Source organism: Bombina bombina, chromosome 1 (assembly GCF_027579735.1).
Source record: "Bombina bombina isolate aBomBom1 chromosome 1, aBomBom1.pri, whole genome shotgun sequence".
Lineage (NCBI taxonomy): Eukaryota > Metazoa > Chordata > Amphibia > Anura > Bombinatoridae > Bombina > Bombina bombina.
In genome coordinates this window covers 796,053,461-796,075,011 of record NC_069499.1, presented here as the reverse complement: position 1 = coordinate 796,075,011, position 21,551 = coordinate 796,053,461, and the positions used below count along the sequence as shown (strand labels likewise).

The window sequence follows — 21,551 nt, the reverse complement described above, 5'->3', positions numbered from 1 at the left end:
TTGTGATTGGCTGATGGCTGTCACATGGTACCGGGGGAGTGGAAAAAGACATAATTTTTAAAATTGTCAGAAAAAAATCTACTACTCATGTGAAGTTCAGACTAAGTGCTATTGCATTGTCTTGTTATCTTGCATTTGTTGATTATGCAAATCTACTGTGTTGACTGGTCCTTTAAACAATTTTCAAGTAGATTAATAGAAGCTGAGAACAGAATATCTGACCTGGAAGATGCCAATGCTAGACAATAGGAAACAATTAAAAAACAGACAATTCAATTGATAGGGATACAGAATAAGTTGGAAGAGTTAGAAGATTGCTCAAAGTGTAATAATGTCAGAATAATTGGCCAGAGTCCAGTGATTTTCAGGATTTGGTGAAGTTTACCTCTTTTCAGGTTCCTCAACTCCTGGGCCTACAAGTACAACAATGAGGTATACAGGTGGAAAGAGACCACAGACTAGGTACTATAAGAAAATATCCAGACGGCAACATAAGAGATAGGCTGATTAAGTACCTTAATTACCAGGACTAATTAAAAATACTAGTCAAAATAGGAAATAAAAATATACTTCTTTTCAAAGACTTCTCTGCTGAGACTTCACAAAGAAGGTGAGAAATGGCACCACTATGTACAATTCTAATTCAAAGTGGGCTTAAACAGCAATAATATACCCAGCTAAAATTAAAATATTCAATGAACGGGGAAATATAGTACTAAGCAGCATACTGTAAGCTAAAAAAAATTCTGAAAAAGTTTGGTCTGAGCAAACTCAAAATAAGAATTAGACATCGTAGAGGCTCAGATATTGGGGACAATTTATCAAAGTGCAAGCAGACATGATACAATGTAGCGTATCATGTCTGCCGCACATCGATAAATAAATGCCGACAGCATTCCCTGTCGGCATTTATCATTACACAAGCAGTTCTTGTGAACTGCTTGTTCAATGCCGCCCCTGCAGAAGGAGGGTGTCAATCAGCCTGATCCTATAGGATCAGGCGGATTGAAGACCACAGTCTCAGAGACAGCAGACAAGTTATGGAGCATCGGTCTTTAGACCGCTGCTTCATAACTACTGTTTCCGGCTAGCCTGAAGACTCGCATGGAAACAGGGGCATCAAGCTCCATTCGGAGCTTGATAATTCGGCCCCTATGTCTCCCTTGTTATTGTGTATATAATGACTGGAAAGATATATTCTGCTAATGGTTTAAAATGTGGTAATCCCTGATTTGGGAAATATTTTGTTTTATTGTGGGTTGTTTTTATTTTTTTGTTTGTTTTTTTTTCCAATAACATTGGGATATTTTAAGACAAATTTTATTCATGCCACCAAATTAAATTCTCTTCATGGAATGTTGGAGGTATTTCCTCCCCATCAAAAGAAAAACTATATTAAAACAACTTAGAAAATATGGGTCAGATATTGCTATGCTGCAAGAAAGACATCTTAAACATCAAGAAATAAGCAAACTCCAAGGGGGTGGGTGGGTGAAGTTATAGCGACTTCATGTTCAAATAAAAAGAAAGGTGTGGCAATTCTTTTTAATAAAGCAATAAAATATAACATTCCGGGGGCGTGTCCTAGGAGCCGCCATTTCCAGACACACTTTCTAACAGCTCCAGATCCCTGAAGGAGATTACGTAGATTATACAATTCCCAGCCCAGAAACCATAATCCTTTCTTGTGGTCTCGGTTTTATTAAGCTCTGCTGAATCTGTGGATACTTATTTTAAGGGGATTGCATCCACAGATCCACTGCAAAGTTCTCTCAGACAAGCAAGGCGGCGGCCTCTTATTATTATCACTTTAGCCCCCCCCTGCTCGCCGGGTGCAGCTGAACTACATAACTAATTTACTGAGTGGCAAAAGTAAAAGTGGACATGGATGGGGCATCGTGTGACATTATACAAGCCCTCTTGACAGCCTTGGCTCAGAGACTAGATGATAATTTTGCTCACCTTCTATCTCTAACGAAAACCAGCCCTCAGCAACAGTCGAAATTGGAATAAAAAATGGCAGCCGCATTGGTGCCGAATATGCAACATGACTGTTTTCAGTCGTTCCCCAGCGAGACAGAGGTCACTCGGCATAATATAGCCCTGGAACAGCAGCTGCACACGATTCAGCAGGAGGTTGCATCAAGGTGCCCGAGAATGGGAGATTTGACCATTACTCATAGCACAATTACGACCGTAATTGGGGGAGCTCCATGGGGGAAACATATACGAGTGCGGGTGGATACGGACAGCCACCCAAAGATTTACAAAGTGTCTTATATGGACCCGGTGATGACCGGTGTCCTACACTCCCCTGGGAGGCCCTCATCACCTGAGTCGGATGCAAACTCGCACATATCTACCCACCTTCACTCCTCGCCTCTCTTTGACTCCCCTGAGGGGTTCTCTTTGGCTGAGACAGTTGGGATTTCACTCGAGTTACCAGGCTAAATATCCTTGACAGAGCTTTTCCACCCTATACTCCATCTTGAGACCTCGCCACACTAAAAGGGAACTGTCTTCACACTGCCTTTTAAAATCTGGCATTTGGACTGCCTTGTAGCAACATTTGATCCCCATACAATATTGATAACTTTTTCCTTAAGTTTGAATTCATGTATGGGATTGGACCATTTGCATCTGATCATCAATCTGTTTGGTTTAGTATTCATGTGCAGTAACCTTCCACCCAGACTAAAACAAAAGTTTTAGACTTTAGGACGGCAGATTATTCATTAATGGGAGAATACCTAAAAAACTATTTAAAAGGGAAAACTCTTATTACAGGGGTTCAAGAACAGTGGGAATTTGTGAAAGGTTCCATTTTAGATGCAACCGCACACTGTATTAGACATGTCTGTAAAAGTAAAAGAAAGCGGAAACCAATTTGGTTTTCCAAAGAAGTAGCACATGCTGTAAAGACAAAAAAGATAGCTTATAAAAATTACAGACACACACAAGCAGATTATGATATGAAAATATGGAGACTCCAACAAAAAAAGACTAAGCAGTTAATTAGGAAGGTTAAAGCTCATGCAGACGAGAAGATAGCACAGTCAGTAAAACATGGGGACAAAACATTCTTTAGATATATCAGTGAAAGTAGAAAAAATAAGGTAGGAATAGTAAAATTGAAATCAGTTGATGGTAGAATAACAGAAGGAGATAAGCAGATTGCAGACTGCCTCAATGATTACTTCTGTTCTGTTTTCACAAAAGATTGTGAAGATACAATGTTTACATTAAGGGATGCTACACAAATAGAAACAAGCTTAACAGTAATCTTTTTACAGAGGATGAGGTTTTGTTAGCAATATCAAAAATAAATGTTAAAAAGGCAGTGGGTCCTGATAATATTCATCCAATGGTTTTAAAAGAACTTCGATCAGTGCTAACTGTCCCATTAACTGATCTGTTTAATCAGTCACTATTAACAGGAGCTGTCCCAGATGATTGGAGAATAGCAAATGTAATACCTCTTCATAAAAAGGGCAGTAGAGAAGAATCTGGCAACTACAAGCCAGTTAGTTTAACTTCAGTAGTAGGGAAATTAATGGAAAGCCTCTTAAAAGAAAGAATTATGACTTACATAAAGACAAACAATTTAGAGGACCAAAATCAGCATGGTTTTACTTCAGGGAGATCATGTCAGACTAATCTAATTGACTTCTTTGATTATGTAACAAAAGTATTAGACAAGGGTGGAGCAGTTGATGTAGGATATCCAGATTTCTAATTCACAAACTGTATCTCCTTGGTCTAGATTCAAAAATTGTGAACTGGGTGGAATGCTGGCTTAAGGACAGAAAACAAAGTGTCTTAGTAAATGGAGTTCATTCAGCAGAGGGGGCTGTTACTAGTGGTGTTCCTCAGGGGTCAGTTCTGGGGCCTGTTTTGTTTAACATATTTATCTGCAATATCAGCAAAGGGCTACAGGGGAAAGTATGTCTCTTTGCAGATGATACAAAAATTTGGAAAAACGACTGGGATCTAAAGTATAACAAAGAAAAGTGTAAAATAATGCATTTAGGGAAGAAAAATCCAAATGTTAATTACAGACTCAATGACACTTTACTGACTGTTACAGATGAGGAACAGGACTTGGGAATTATTATTTCAGATGATTTAAAACTTAGTAAACAATGTAGTAATGTAGAGAGTAAGGCTAGCAGAATGCTTGGATGTATTGGTAGAGGTATTTGCAGCAGAAATAGTAAGGTTCTTATGCCACTTTATAGATCATTAGTTTTTGAGTATTGTGTGCAGTTCTGGAGGCCATATCTTCAGAAGGATATTAACAAACTTGAATCTGTGCAAAGGAGGGCTACCAAAATGGTACATGGTCTAAAAAATAAAACTTACCAGGATAGGCTCAATGACCTAAATATGTATGGCTTAGAAGAGAGAAGGGAAAGAGGTGATATGATAGCAACTTTCAAGTACATTAAAGGGTTTAGTAAAACTGAGGCTGTGGGTATTTTACACAAAATGGAAAATTCAAGAACAAGGGGTCATGAGCTCAAGCTAATGGGTAGTAGATTCAGGAGTAATTTGAGGAAGCACTTCTTTACAGAAAGAGTGATTGATTTACGAACTAGAGTGATTGATTTACGAACTAGATAAGTTTATACTGTTAGGTAAGGTCGGGCAGACTTGCTGGGCCTATGGCTCTTATCTGCCGTCAATATCTATGTTACTATGTTACTATAACTACTTAAATTGAGGTCCCATTATATATAATATGTATCAATTAGGGCTGATTGTACGATAATAGAGGTGCTGACTATCAAGGAGTGGTGAGGAGACTAGTGGAGAGAGTAGCCGCCTTTGACACCCATGCCAAACTATGCTTGGTACTACTGATATTTAATTGCACCTGCTTTTGCCTAAGTAACCACCCAAACTCTATATTGCTATATGTTCAGCTTAAATGATATACTATATAAAATTCACATAACTTGGTGAATTATTTAGCTGTAAACTTGTTATCCCACCCTCCCCAGGCTCATATTCAACTGGTAAGATACAAGTGTGACCCGGCCTGATACAGGAGGTTCAATAATATATATGTACTATAGTAAAGAATTATACCCCTCAACTAAGGTAATTTGTTATTCTGTTAAGTAGCTCATTTTAAAGTATCATTCTACTAGGTATTATTACATGATGAAGGGGTACTACGGTAACTAAAAATTGTAAGGTATCATTGCAAGACCAGCAATATGTAAAATTGTAACATATTTGAATTATGGTGTGCCATGTTAACTCATGAGAATACACTTTGTAGGCTTATCCTCTGGTTTAAGCTCAATTATTTAGATTATGATAGGTATCAGGAGTTGTATTTTTGTAATGTGACAAGTAAACCTTGAGATTACTCTTGTATTTTTATCCTTTAATTTTACAAATGCAAGCTCTCACATAGTGGAGATAAGATTCACATTGTCATGCTGTGAAGGTTGTTTTGTTTTGTTTTGCTAAATACCTTAATAAAAAACTTTGACTTAAAAAAAAATATATATATAACATTTTATCAAGGGACTTAGATATAGAAGAGAAGTATATAATCTTACAGATCGAGATATAAGGTACACTGTTGACTTTATGCAATGGATATGGTCATAATGGATTAGATAGAGATTTTTGGGAAAGATTGCAAACCAAACTAATGAACTATAGTTCAAAAAAACATCATACTAGCAGGTGACCTGAATATGGTTACGCATCCCACCCTCGATAAACTAAAACCATCCCTAAATAAGAACAGTAAACAAGAATCTAAACATCTTAGGAATTTTTGTAAGACACTAAGGTGCCAATTTATTAAAGTGCAGACGGACATGATACAATATAGTGTATCATGTCCGCCACACATCGATAAATGCTGACAGCATACGCTGTCAGCATTTATCATTGCACAAGCAGTTCTTGTAAACTGCTTGTGCAATGCCGCCCCCTGCAGATCCACTAGCAGGGGGTGTCAATCAGCCTGATCATATAGGATCGTGCAGATTGATGTCCGCAGCCTCAGAGCAGGCAGGCAAGTAATGGAGCAGCTCCTTTAGACCGCTGCTTCATAACTTCTGTTTCCGGCAAGCCTAAAGGCTTGTGCAGAAACAGGGGATAATTTGGCTCCTAAAACTCAAGGATATTTGGAGAATTCAGAATCCTGACCTAAAGGTTTTTTTATGTGAATCACAAAGACACAAGACCATGTCAAGTATTGACGCATTCTTAGTGTCAGATAATTTACTGGGTACAGAATTATCAGCAGATATCAAATAAATTATTATATCTGATCATGCAATATTATGCCTTAATGTGCAAATCAAAACTCTTAAGTTTAATAATTTTACCAAATTTTATTTCCCTAAATATTTAGCGTCAAACTCACAATTCAAACCTTGGTTGAGAAAGAAAAGGTATGAGTTTTCCTCATTTAACAAAGAATACAAGAATAAAAGTGAAATATTTTGGGAAACATTCAAATCAGTAATAAGAGGAGAGATAAAATCGTAGATCTACAATCTTCTAGCCGCATAATTGTTTCAATGCTTATGTAAGTGATGCATCTAAAATTTTGTGAGACAAATATAGTAAGGCTAAAAAGGAAAGGGAGGCATTTTTTTCTATCAAAAAATGAGACAAGAAGAACTGAGAACAAGAGCCTTCTATTATAGACATAGTGGCAAAGCGGGTACATTTTTGACTAATCTAGTAAAACTCAAACATAAAAAACAATGCATTGAGGCAATTAGAATAGGGGATAAAATAATTTTAAATATTAACAAAATAACACACACATATATCTGAATATTTTCAAAAACTGTATGCAGGAGGGGATATATGTCAGAATTCTAAAGCACAATTTTGAGATAAAATTAGATTACCCAGGCTAGTGGAAGAAAATTTAGGGTTGTTAAATAGCCTGATATCTCAGGAAGAGATAAGACAGACAATTAAAGCAACAGCTGCTACTTAAGCACCCAGTCCCGTTGCGACCAGATATCCATAGGATTGTACAAAATGATAGGAGAGGATATAGTACCACTACCTACATTAGAATCTTTATTTAACACAATTTTTATCCAAGGAAGAATGCAATCTAAATATTTTACTGCATCATCAATTTCATTAATTTTGAAAAAAGACAAGGATCCTGAAGACTTAAATGCATATTGGCCAATCTTGTTGTTAAATACGATGATAAAATATTCACTTCATTCATTGCAGAAAGTTTAAACAAAGTAATGGGTCCACTTATACACAAAGATCAGGTGGGATTTATGCTAGGGAGATTCGCAACAGTTAATCTGAGGAAACTGCAGTTATCCATTGATTATAACTAGCAGAAACATTCTTAACCTAAAACAGATAATGCTATTATAGCAATTGACGTTGAAAAGGCATTCAATATGATTTCTTGGGACCACCTTTTTACAGTGATACAGAAGTTCGGAATTACTGGACATTTTCTTTGATTTGTTCAGACTATTTACAAAAACCCGCTGGCTATTGCTAATCTCTTAGTTAATGGAAACATTTTTTCCTTACAGAAAGATACGAAACAGGGGTGTCCCTTATCACCATATTTATTCAATCTAGCTATTGAACCACTCGCTGTCTATTTTAGAAATAAAATTGAGGGTATTTGGCTAGGAAAAAGAAGAAAAACACTGCTGTTTTATGCGGATGATTTATTAGTCTTCCTAAAAGATTCTAAAAGGAATATTTCCATATTAACCAAAATTCTTGAAAAGTTTAGTGCCTTCTCGGGCTATAAAGTAAATGTAGCTAAATCAGAAGTCTTCTGGATCCACAAAAATAGGAATAGTTATAAAGAATGCCCATTTAAAGAAGCTAAGGACGAACTTAAATATCTGGGCATTAAATTTGCAAAAAACCCTGACTGGTACAATATAAATTATCCAAGTATCTTCACAAAAAAATTTAAAGATCTATCATTTTGGTTTCCGCTGTCCTTATCAGTTAAGATTAACTTGATCAAAATGGTGGCATTTCCTAAGCTTATCTAATACGAAATTTACCCTTTTTTATTAAACGTAAAGATTTAGCATTATTCAAACAAAATTGTGTGAGGTTTTTGTGAGTTAGGAAACGGAGGGCGTTAGCCCTTTAAAAAATTGCTTACTTTAGAAGAGAGGGCGGATTGTCCCTACCCGATATTGAACTATATAACTTAACAGGGAAAATAGCTATGGAATGGAAACAGAACATTATTCAATATTGGGGTTGGAGGAACAAATAGTTAACCCGTATGCATTAAAGGCACTGTTAGATTGAAAAGGAAAATTACCAATTGCTATTAGATCTATTATCACCATCCAAAATGTGATAAGTGCAGGGCAAAAAAAAAAATGAAAATTGCTCAAGCTAATCCTGGGTGGTCTAAATATCGCACAATATGTGGAAATCCCAATTTTTAACCAGCACTAACTTCTAAAGTGTTCCAAAATTGGAAACAGAAAGGACTAGTACATTTCAAACAGTTAAAAGAAAAAGACTCCAGAAATTGTAAAACATTTCACAAACTAAAAAGAAAATTTGTTTATATGATAAAGACTTTTTTGCATATTTGCAGGTACGTCATTTTTTCAATGAAAGAATTAAAGACTCTCTAGATGATAATTCATAGGTAGTCCTACAGCCTATTTTAAAAATATTTATAAACAAGGGAACCATTCCATTTCAGTCTCATACAAAGCACTTAAATCTCTACAAGGGACAAAGAATGAATAGCTAGCAGTTGGCGCCAGCCATCGGATATAATTCATAAAAGTTTTCAGCTGGCAGATAAAGCTACTCTATCAGCCTCATGGAGGGAAACACACACAAAAATAATCAATAGGTCATATATAACGACTGCAGTGAAAGCAAAATGGGATAAATCTTCTGATAATAAATGTTGTAAATGTAGTCTACCAGTACCTGGCCTATATCATTATTTATGGAGCTGCCCCAGAGTACAAACATTTTGGAACTTGACTAACCATTGGATAAACAAATAAATAAAACGGACATAAAATTACGGGACAAACATATTTTGTTTCTACATGGAGAAACTATACCTCAAGTAAATAACAAGTTTGTTAACACAGTAACCTTGATAGGTAGATAGATCTCTAATTTTAAAATATTGGAAGTATAAGAAGAGCCCTAACATGGTAGAGTGCATTAATAATGTTTATACACAATTAATAGTGGAGCAATTTGACACTTCCATAGACTCTGAAAGTAAAATCAAGTCAGAGTTTTTGCTAAATGCAATAGAAAGAAAAAAATATCCCAATGTTACAGCATGAAACATAAATTAAAAAAAAAAAATTAAAAAAAAAATCTCCAACCCACAAAGGTATTAAGTTTATTTGTTCTTTTTTCGATAAAACTGTAATGACTTAAAGGGACACTGAACCCAAATCTTTTCTTTTGTGGTTCAGATAGAGCTTGAAATTTTAAGCAACTTTCCAATTTACTCCTATTATCAAATGTTCTTTATTCCCTTGGTATCTTTATTTGAAATGCAAGAATGTAAGTTTAGATGCCGGCCCATTTTTGGTGAACAACCTAGGTTGTCCTTGCTGATTGGTGGATAAATTCATCCACCAATAAAAAAGTGCTGTCCAGAGGTCTGAACCAAGAAAAAAAGCTTAGATGCCTTCTTTTTCATATAAAGATAGCAAGAGAATGAGGAAAAAAATGATAATAGGAGTAAATTAGAAAGTTGCTGAAAATTACATGCTCTATCTGAATCACGAAATAAAAAATTTGGGTTCAGTGTCCCTTTAAACTGATAAGACTAATTGTGTTTATGCCTGTTTTATTGAGGTTATGTTTTGCCATTTGAGTTAAAATGCCAACGTGGTATATGTGCCTGTATTTGTGGGATATTATTGTTTTATAATGTCGTCAATATGGCAAGTATTATTTTTTGTGTGACAAGACTATAATGTCAAAATTGTCCTGTGTGACGTAATCACAATGTAATATATTTGAAGTTATGCCTCATTTGTTTTTTTATTTATTTTTTATTTTTTAAACCATCTAAGCAAATTTAATTAACTCTGTAAAAAAAACAAAATCATATTAGGCATATAAAAATATATAAATAGAACACATACAAAAATATATTAAAAAAAAGTTACATATTGGAAATTTACATTATTCCATACATATAGTTAAGCTTGCAACTCGCAGGGAATTCGTGGTTCAGTCTCTTTTCTTAAATAATTCTATGAGGGCCATACAAAAGTTGGCATGATATTTCTCACCATGCTGATAAATTTTAGATAATCTGTCCCTTTGTCAGAAGCATTGGTTATAAATTAAACCTACAGGTTTTTCTCGCATGGAGTTGTGCGGGACACAGCACTAATTGGCTAAAATACAAGTTAATAGATAATAAATAGTCATGTGATAAGGGGGCAATCTGGAAATGCTTAGATACAAGGTAATCACAGAGGTAAAAAGTATATTAATATAACGGTGTTAGTTATGCAAAACTGGAGAATGGGTAATAAATTGATTATCTATCTTTTTAAACAAAAAAAAATGTTGGAGTATAGTTAGGTAGGGTCAGTATACCCTATAGTTAGGTAGGGTCAGTAATGCAAAAATGACATGATCTACAGCAATGGTTCTTAACCCAAGTGACCTCAAGGCCGGTAAATTTTAGCCATACATGTCCAGGGCCCAGTAGTCATATCCATACATATGTACATGTAAATATATCATTTAATTGGTGTCATTAGTGTCAGTGAGCTGATATCACTCACTTACCTGCATTGTCAAGGTCTAGGCTTACCATAATTTTTAGAGGTGAAACTGGGACCACCTGGTGCGGTGCCAGTGGGGGTGTGGTCAGGAGCGTGGTCAAGGGGGCGTGGCAATTACCGGTCCTTTTAAAGTAGTAGCTTTTATGTGTGTAATGTTTCGTGGATACTCTACCCATCCTCAGTCAAACAAGTGAATCACACAGTTTAAATAGACCATAACACCACCCCTAGTGAAAAAGGCACCATTACGTTGTCATGGCAAATAAATCATTAATCTAAATCTCAGATGCTAAATAATGCCAAACATCAAGCATAATTATCACTTTCATAATTATCAATTTCACAATTTAATATCTGCAGTGTAATATGTGTTTTATGTGTCTAATTAAGGAACAGAGCCAAATACTGATAAGGCATAAATACAACATTGAATAAAAGTAAAAAAGAAACACGTACCTGCTAAAGCTGTTTAAGAGGCTACTCTATACCATAATGCAGGAAGATTACAGCCAAAATGCTATCCTGCATGCAGTAAAGCAAGATCCAGGCCTGTCTGTATTTCCTAGTCATACCCATATGATTCCCCTAAAGGTGTATTACCGGCAATGACACCAGGGGTCGGGGGGTGTTAAATTCTTAGAAAAATAAACCAAGTAGTACTACAAAAATTAAAAAACCCTATGCTGCTCACTCAGCCTGTATTACTAAATGTAAACTTTGAAGGACACGAACGTTAAGCTAAGCAGGGCTGTATGTAACAAAGTACCAGCATCCAACTATGCTGGAGAGCCACAGTCCAGTCATTTTGAATAATGTGTCTGGGTTTCAGGTGGGCTGAAACCCAGACACATGATTTGAAACCTGGAGGTGTCAACCCTACTGGGACAGAATGAACAACTGGGTAGGACACTGGGAGAGCGCCTCCAAACCGGGACAATCCCAGTAAAAGTGGGACTTCTGGTAAGCCTATCAAGGTCCAGTCCTGTCTCCTTCTTGTCAAGCTCTTTCCACCCACAGAACTGCTTCTACATTTGCACAGCGCATACACACATGCGCAATGGAACATTGACAGGCCTGCCCGGGGGCATGTTGGGTCGTGACCCACCATCAGAGCCATCAAGGCCCGGTACTGGGCCAAGGCCCGCTGTTAAGAAACCAGGATCTACGGAATATACATTTTTTTCCTTATCCTGCCCCTGTCATTTAAACATTACTTTTGCATTGCTTTTATACGATTATAAACACACATTCAAGTGTATAATGACAGCCTGTTTCTGAATATCAGTTACTTAACACTTGGATTATTATAAATCATATTTGAGCTCTGCTTTCCAGCTTTCCAAGAGTTGTGGGAGCTACTTGATCCATAAGAAGGAATAGCAGAGTATCTATGATACGTTTTACTGTCTTTGTGAAATTCTGATGTAAAGTATAAACATAACAAATTTGCACACCTAATAAGAATCAGATATCATTTTTTGTGAGACCTTGCAGTTATTTTATTTAATGTGGTCCATAGCAATATTTGTTTGGTTAAAAAATGTGTGAGATATACAGTATACTAAGAATTAAATTAACAAATATTTTAGAAATAAAGATAAGTAAACTTAAATTGCATTATCAACAAATACTGAAAAGACAATGCAATGGAGCATATCTATCAAGCTCCGGATAGAGCTTGAGGCTCCGTGTTTCTGGCGAGCCTGCAGGCCCGCCAGAAACACCAGTTATGAAGCAGCGGTCTAAAGACCGCTGCTCCATAACCTGTCCGCCTGCTCTGAGCAGGAGGACAGACATCGCCGCAATTCAACACGATCGAGTATGATCGGGTTGATTGACACCCCCCTGCTGGCGGCCTATTGGCAGCGATTCTGCAGGGGGCGGTGTTGCACCAGCAGCTCACAAGAGCAATGCTGAATACGGAGAGCGTATTGCTCTCCGTATTCAGCGAGGTCTGGCGGACCTGATCTGCACTGTCGGATCAGGTCCGCCAGACTTTGTTAAATAGAGGCCAATAACTCTTACCTTGAATTCTAATGAGCAGTAAAAAACAATTTGGACAAATTTTATTTTCCTGTCCCCACATTATGTGACAGTTGTCAGCAAATTACAGACTCAAACATGTATATGAGCTATAAACATCTTGGCCTAGATTTAGAGTTCGGCGGTAAAAGGGCTGTTAACGCTCCGCGGTTTTTTTTCTGGCCGCACCATAAATTTAACTCTGGTATCGAGAGTTCAAACAAATGCTGCGTTAGGCTCCAAAAAAGGAGCGTAGAGCATTTTTACCGCAAATGCAACTCTCGATACCAGAGTTGCTTACGGACGCGGCCGGCATCAAAAACGTGCTCGTGCACGATTCTCCCATAGGAAACAATGGGGCTGTTTGAGCTGAAAAAAAACCTAACACCTGCAAAAAAGCAGCGTTCAGCTCCTAACGCAGCCCCATTGTTTCCTATGGGGAAACACCTCCTAAGTCTGCACCTAACACCCTAACATGTACCCCGAGTCTAAACACCCCTAACCTTACACTTATTAACCCCTAATCTGCCGCCCCCGCTATCGCTGACCCCTGCATTACACTTTTAACCCCTAATCTGCCGCTCCGTAAACCGCCGCCACCTACGTTATCCCTATGTACCCCTAATCTGCTGCCCTAACATCGCCGACCCCTATGTTATATTTATTAACCCCTAATCTGCCCCCCACAACGTCGCCGACACCTACCTACACTTATTAACCCCTAATCTGCCGAGCGGACCTGAGCGCTACTATAATAAAGTTATTAACCCCTAATCCGCCTCACTAACCCTATCATAAATAGTATTAACCCCTAATCTGCCCTCCCTAACATCGCCGACACCTACCTTCAATTATTAACCCCTAATCTGCCGACCGGAGCTCACCGCTATTCTAATAAATGTATTAACCCCTAAAGCTAAGTCTAACCCTAACACTAACACCCCCCTAAGTTAAATATAATTTTTATCTAACGAAATAAATTAACTCTTATTAAATAAATAATTCCTATTTAAAGCTAAATACTTACCTGTAAAATAAATCCTAATATAGCTACAATATAAATTATAATTATATTATAGCTATTTTAGGATTAATATTTATTTTACAGGCAACTTTGTAATTATTTTAACCAGGTACAATAGCTATTAAATAGTTAAGAACTATTTAATAGTTACCTAGTTAAAATAATTACAAATTTACCTGTAAAATAAATCCTAACCTAAGATATAATTAAACCTAACACTACCCTATCAATAAAATAATTAAATAAACTACCTACAATTACCTACAATTAACCTAACACTACACTATCAATAAATTAATTAAACACAATTGCTACAAATAAATAACATTAAATAAACTATCTAAAGTACAAAAAATAAAAAAGAACTAAGTTACAGAAAATAATAAAATATTTACAAACATAAGAAAAATATTACAACAATTTTAAACTAATTACACCTACTCTAAGCCCCCTAATAAAATAACAAAGCCCCCCAAAATAAAAAATTCCCTACCCTATTCTAAAATACAAATATTACAAGCTCTTTTACCTTACCAGCCCTGAACAGGGCCCTTTGCGGGGCATGCCCCAAGAATTTCAGCTCTTTTGCCTGTAAAAAAAAACATACTATACCCCCCCCCCAACATTACAACCCACCACCCACATACCCCTAATCTAACCCAAACCCCCCTTAAATAAACCTAACACTACCCCCCTGATGATCTTCCTACCTTGTCTTCACCATGCCAGGTTCACCGATCCGTCCTGGCTCCAAGATCTTCATCCAACCCAAGCGGGGGCTAGACATCCACTGAAGAAGTCCAGAAGAGGGTCCAAAGTCTTCCTCCTATCCGGCAAGAAGAGGACATCCGGACCGGCAAACATCTTCTCCAAGCGGCATCTTCTATCTTCTTCCATCCGATGACGACCGGCTCCATCTTGAAGACCTCCAGCGCAGATCCATCCTCTTCTTCCGACGACTAGACGACGAATGACGGTTCCTTTAAGGGACGTCATCCAAGATGGCGTCCCTCGAATTCCGATTGGCTGATAGGATTCTATCAGCCAATCGGAATTAAGGTAGGAATTTTCTGATTGGCTGATGGAATCAGCCAATCAGAATATAGTTCAATCCGATTGGCTGATCCAATCAGCCAATCAGATTGAGCTCGCATTCTATTGGCTGATCGGAACAGCCAATAGAATGCGAGCTCAATCTGATTGGCTGATTGGATCAGCCAATCGGATTGAACTATATTCTGATTGGCTGATTCCATCAGCCAATCAGAAAATTCCTACCTTAATTCCGATTGGCTGATAGAATCCTATCAGCCAATCGGAATTCGAGGGACGCCATCTTGGATGACGTCCCTTAAAGGAACCGTCATTCGTCGTCTAGTCGTCGGAAGAAGAGGATGGATCCGCGCTGGAGGTCTTCAAGATGGAGCCGGTCGTCATCGGATGGAAGAAGATAGAAGATGCCGCTTGGAGAAGATGTTTGCCGGTCCGGATGTCCTCTTCTTGCCGGATAGGAGGAAGACTTTGGACCCTCTTCTGGACTTCTTCAGTGGATGTCTAGCCCCCGCTTGGGTTGGATGAAGATCTTGGAGCCAGGACGGATCGGTGAACCTGGCATGGTGAAGACAAGGTAGGAAGATCATCAGGGGGGTAGTGTTAGGTTTATTTAAGGGGGGTTTGGGTTAGATTAGGGGTATGTGGGTGGTGGGTTGTAATGTTGGGGGGGGGGTATAGTATGTTTTTTTTTACAGGCAAAAGAGCTGAAATTCTTGGGGCATGCCCCGCAAAGGGCCCTGTTCAGGGCTGGTAAGGTAAAAGAGCTTGTAATATTTGTATTTTAGAATAGGGTAGGGAATTTTTTATTTTGGGGGGCTTTGTTATTTTATTAGGGGGCTTAGAGTAGGTGTAATTAGTTTAAAATTGTTGTAATATTTTTCTTATGTTTGTAAATATTTTATTATTTTCTGTAACTTAGTTCTTTTTTATTTTTTGTACTTTAGATAGTTTATTTAATGTTATTTATTTGTAGCAATTGTGTTTAATTAATTTATTGATAGTGTAGTGTTAGGTTAATTGTAGGTAATTGTAGGTAGTTTATTTAATTATTTTATTGATAGGGTAGTGTTAGGTTTAATTATATCTTAGGTTAGGATTTATTTTACAGGTAAATTTGTAATTATTTTAACTAGGTAACTATTAAATAGTTCTTAACTATTTAATAGCTATTGTACCTGGTTAAAATAATTACAAAGTTGCCTGTAAAATAAATATTAATCCTAAAATAGCTATAATATAATTATAATTTATATTGTAGCTATATTAGGGTTTATTTTACAGGTAAGTATTTAGCTTTAAATAGGAATTATTTATTTAATAAGAGTTAATTTATTTCGTTAGATAAAAATTATATTTAACTTAGGGGGGTGTTAGTGTTAGGGTTAGACTTAGCTTTAGGGGTTAATACATTTATTAGAATAGCGGTGAGCTCCGGTCGGCAGATTAGGGGTTAATAATTGAAGGTAGGTGTCGGCGATGTTAGGGAGGGCAGATTAGGGGTTAATACTATTTATGATAGGGTTAGTGAGGCGGATTAGGGGTTAATAACTTTATTATAGTAGCGCTCAGGTCCGCTCGGCAGATTAGGGGTTAATAAGTGTAGGTAGGTGTCGGCGACGTTGTGGGGGGCAGATTAGGGGTTAATAAATATAACATAGGGGTCGGCGATGTTAGGGGTAGCAGATTAGGGGTACATAGGGATAACGTAGGTGGCGGCGATTTGCGGTCGGAAGATTAGGGGTTAATTATTTTAAGTAGCTTGCGGCGACGTTGTGGGGGGCAAGTTAGGGGTTAATAGATATAATACAGGGGTCGGCGGTGTTAGGGGCAGCAGATTAGGGGTACATAAGTATAACGTAGGTGGCGGTCGGCAGATTAGGGGTTAAAAATTTTAATCGAGTGGCGGCGATGTGGGGGGGACCTCGGTTTAGGGGTACATAGGTAGTTTATGGGTGTTAGTGTACTTTAGGGTACAGTAGTTAAGAGCTTTATAAACCGGCGTTAGCCAGAAAGCTCTTAACTCCTGCTATTTTCAGGCGGCTGGAATCTTGTCGTTAGAGCTCTAACGCTCACTGCAGAAACGACTCTAAATACCAGCGTTAGAAAGATCCCATTGAAAAGATAGGCTACGCAAATGGCGTAGGGGGATCTGCGGTATGGAAAAGTCGCGGCTGAAAAGTGAGCGTTAGACCCTTTAATCACTGACTCCAAATACCAGCGGGCGCCCAAAACCAGCGTTAGGAGCCTCTAACGCTGGTTTTGACGGCTACCGCCGAACTCTAAATCTAGGCCTTGTTTTTTAGTATCTGAATTAAGAAAGTTTATTTTTGACTTTCCTCTCTCTTTAAAGGGACAGGAACATTTTCTTTCATGATTTGGGTAGAACATACAATTTTAAACAACTTTTCATTTTACTTCATTTATCAAATTTGCTTTATTCTCTTGTTATCCTTTGCTGAAGGAACAGCATTGCACTACTGGCAGCTAGCTGAACATATCTAGTTAGCCAATCACAAGAGACAAATGTGTGCAGGCACCAATCAGCAGTTAGCTCCCACTAGTGTAGGATATGTGTGTATTCTTTTTTAACAATGGATACCAAGAGAACAAAGCACATTTAAAAATAGAAGTGAATTTAAAAGTGTGTTAAAATGACCTGCTCTATCTTAATCATACAAGTTTAGTTTTGACTTTTTTTCATTCCTCTAATGTGCACACAATTTGTGTGTATATGACATTTTGCAATGATGAAAACTAAAAAGCAGGTAAATATTCAGCTTGTCATATGACTTTATAAAAACTGTCTGTCAAATCTTTCACTAAACCCATGTATTTATTATTTTGTCTTTGTTATTATTTCTTTTTCTTAGTATATCCCACCTAACATTAAAAATACCACTCAACAACTGAACAGCCTCCGTCAGCAGATGAGAACAAACAACATCAGCGCCTACATAATTCCTGCCAACGATGCACATTTGGTAAGAAAAATTAGAAAAACGCAACTTTATTATATTTCTAAGTGTGCCAACTACATTACACTAAAGAGCAACAGAGAGGTTTTTACTGACACTGTAAACAGGGCCTGATTTTACAACAGGCAAAGCAAGCAGCTACCCAAGTTCCATGAGTAGCAGGGAGCACCTGTTCCCAGCAGGGGCAGAACTACCATTGGTGCAGCAGGTGTAGTGGTGCAAGTGCTGAGGCCCATAGCATTCAGACTATACATATACATGTGCAGAATATGTACAATCCTAATGCAGGGGAGCCTTTTACTTATGCAGGTCCATCTATCTATCTATCTATCTATCTATCTATCTATCTATCTATCTATCTATCATCTATCTGTATTCAAAATCATTATACAGATCAGATGTATATTATTATTATTGGTTACTATGGAGTCATCTTTGGGCCCTCTGTTGAGTAGGTCTGATACTGGTTCCCAGCACATAGTATGCTGGGACTACACTGCTGGATGCAGAACATTGAAGTCTATTGAGATTCATAACTTCATAGTCTAATTAGTTGCAATGTGTTGGTATGCTTTGCACTGAATTTAACTAAAAGTTGTGATTTGCTAGGTTAAAGGGATAGTAAACACCACAAATCGTATTGTTTAAAAATATAGAAAATCGCTTTATTACCCATTCCCCAGTTTTGCATAACGACATGGTATTATTGATATACTTTTTACTTCTGTAATTACCTTGTATCTGAGCTTCTGCTGACTGCCTCCCTATCTCAGATCTTTTGACAGACTTGCATTTCAGGCAATCAGTGCTGACTCTTAAATAACTTCACGTGCATAAGCACAATGGTATCTATATGAAATACATGCACTAACGCCCTCTAGCTGTGAAAAACTGTCAAATGCATTCAGAAAAGAGACGGCCTTAAAGGGCTTAGAAATTAGCATAGAAACCTACCTAGGTTTAGCTTTTAACAAAGAATAACAAGAGAAAAAAGCAATTTTGATGATAAACGTAAATTAAAAAGTTGTCTAAAATGATATTCCCTATCTTGTGTCTTGGGGTCACACTTGACTCAGAATTCACATTCAACCCACATATACAAGCACTTACCAAATCCTGCCGTTCACACCTACGCAACATTTCCAGAATTTGTCCCTTCCTTACTCAAAAAAAACGACAAAAATACTTATTCATTCCCTCATTTTGTCACGTATTGATTTTGCAATCTACTTCTAAATGGCCTTCCATAACACTGCCTCTCCTCCCTCCAATCTATTATGAATGCTTCGGCTAGACTTATCCACCAAAGTCGCTGATCTACATCAGCTGCTCCACTCTGCCAGTCTCTACACTGGCTCCCCATACACTCCAGAATACAATTTATTGGTGCCGATTTATGAAAGGGCAAGCGGACATGATACAATGTAGCGTATCATGTCCGCAGCACATCGATAAAGACCGCTGCTCCATAACTGGTCCGCCTGCTCTGAGGCTGCAGACATTAATCTGCCCAATCCTATATGATTGGGCTGATTCACACCCCCTGCTAGCGGAATCTAGCGAATCTGCAGGGGGCGGCATTGCACAAGCAGTTCACGCCTTCAGGCTCGTCGGAAACAGAAGTTATGAAGCAGCAGTCTAAAGACCGCTGTTCTATAACTGAGGCAGCGGGCAGAAATCAACCCAATCGAATACCATTGGGTTAATTGACACCCCCTGCTAGCGGCCGATTGGCCACGAATCTGCAGGGGGCAGCATTGCACCAGCAGTTCACAAGAACACATCGAATCATGTCCGCTCGCACTATGATAAATTGGCCCCCATGTGTAGGTTGGATTGATGGCTGGAATGAATTAAACTGAATAAGAAAGTTGTGTGGATTTTATTCTGCATTTTAAACAAAATGTCATTGAAAATTATGCAGAATTAAAAGAAATGTAAATGAGAGGAAACCAGATCAAACTATAAAATGTTGTCTGTCAAAACTCTTACTTCCAATGCTTTAACTGTGGCTTCCAGTTATAAACAAAGTACATAAGGTGACTATTTTCACTTGTTGGAATGTTACTAGTAACCATACATTACTAACACTTATTGTAAAGTTTAAAAAAAACAATTGAGACTTTTTGAGAAATGGCAACAAATTATAAGGGGTCCATTTAACATTGTGCAGACATTGTGAACTGTTGGTGCAATACCGTCCCCTGCAGATTCGTGATCGATTGACCACTAGTAGGTGGTGTCAATCAACCTGATCGTATTTGATCGGGTTGATTTCTGTCCGCTGCTTCATAACTTGTGTTTCTGGTTAGCCTGAAGGCTCGCCGGAAACACACGGGGCATCAAGCTCCGTTCAGAGCTTGATAAATAGACACCTAAAACCGCTCTTGTGAAAAATGATGAATAGTCCTACAGTTGTGTACTTTACACCACAGGGTTAATACTAATTCAAGCATCAACTCATTTGATCTGTAACAACAGACTTTATCAGACTTTGCAAGACAACAGACTTTATTAGAACCAAAAGAATTCATGGATGGATTCAAGCTTTTTGTAAAACTGGTTTTCATTGAATTTGCTACATCAGCAGATAGGTTTTTGAAATTGCTAAACCTAACAAAGAAAGGAACTCTTCTCGCTTATCTTATATTGATGAGGACTAACTGTATAGTGGTGACACTAGAGCAATTGTTTTTTCCTCCTAATGTCACCTCTTTGTGCCAGGCAATAGACCAGGGCTGGAACCATTAATGAAAAACGTGACCTCAATATTCTTCCCAACAACACCCTTTTAATATGTTTATATATCACACAACACAAGAATAATGTTTGCAGTACAATAAAGGTACCAATTTCTTACATTTTTATGTGTATTCTGTGCAAACAGGGCGGCTACTCTGCAGAACGTGAGAAAAGGAGACAATGGCTAACTGGTTTCACTGGATCCTCAGGTAACAAGTTTTAGTGGTTATATTATTTTTATTAGGCAAGGGGATATGCAGGACTGGGGGTCTTCTGAGCATTCACACTAAATAAAGTCGGTGGTAAACAGTTTAAATAGAAAGCAAAATGTTTAAGGCCAGATAACTAGAAAATTACATTATTGCAGGTTAATTGCATTCTTGAACAAGCACATCTTTATTGAATGGTCAAAGCTCTGACAGTGTTACAGAGCAAGGCAATGAATTACATAGGATAGGTGCAGCACTAGAAATGCCTTGTAGACAGGAATGTGAGAAGTAATAAGATAGGAGGAGAAAAACAGGTCTTGGGCAAAGCAAATAGGTGAATAGGAAAGAGCATTTACAGACATAGGCAAAGATATAAGGATTCTGCAGTGCTACTAAGGAATTATTATGTTAGGGGACAAAGGGGTATATTTATTATAGTGCGAGTGGACATGATACGATGTACAATGTCCACTACACATCGATAAATGCAGACAGCATACGCTGTCAGCATTTATCATTGCACCAGCAGGTCTTGTGAACTGCTGGTGCAATGCCGCCCCTGCAGATTCGTGGACAATCGGCCATTATCAGGAGGTGTCAATCAACCCGATCGTATTTGATCGGATTGATTTCTGTCCGTGGCTTCAGAGCAGGTGGACAAGTTATGGAGCAGCGGTCTCCATACGGAGCTTGATAAATCGGCCCCAAAATGTTTAATGCTATTACTGATATA

The 21,551-nt window shown here is 37.8% G+C and overlaps 1 protein-coding gene across 1 annotated transcript in view; it reads left to right on the top strand.

Moving 5' to 3' along the window:
• The window catches only part of XPNPEP2 (X-prolyl aminopeptidase 2), a 127,769-nt gene that overhangs the window by 12,611 nt on the left and 93,607 nt on the right, over nt 1-21,551 (top strand). Inside the window, exons 3-4 of the mRNA XM_053692061.1 lie at nt 17,763-17,873; nt 20,755-20,818. Of these exons, the coding sequence (XP_053548036.1) occupies nt 17,763-17,873; nt 20,755-20,818 (175 nt within the window). The remainder of the gene's footprint in view (nt 1-17,762; nt 17,874-20,754; nt 20,819-21,551) is intronic.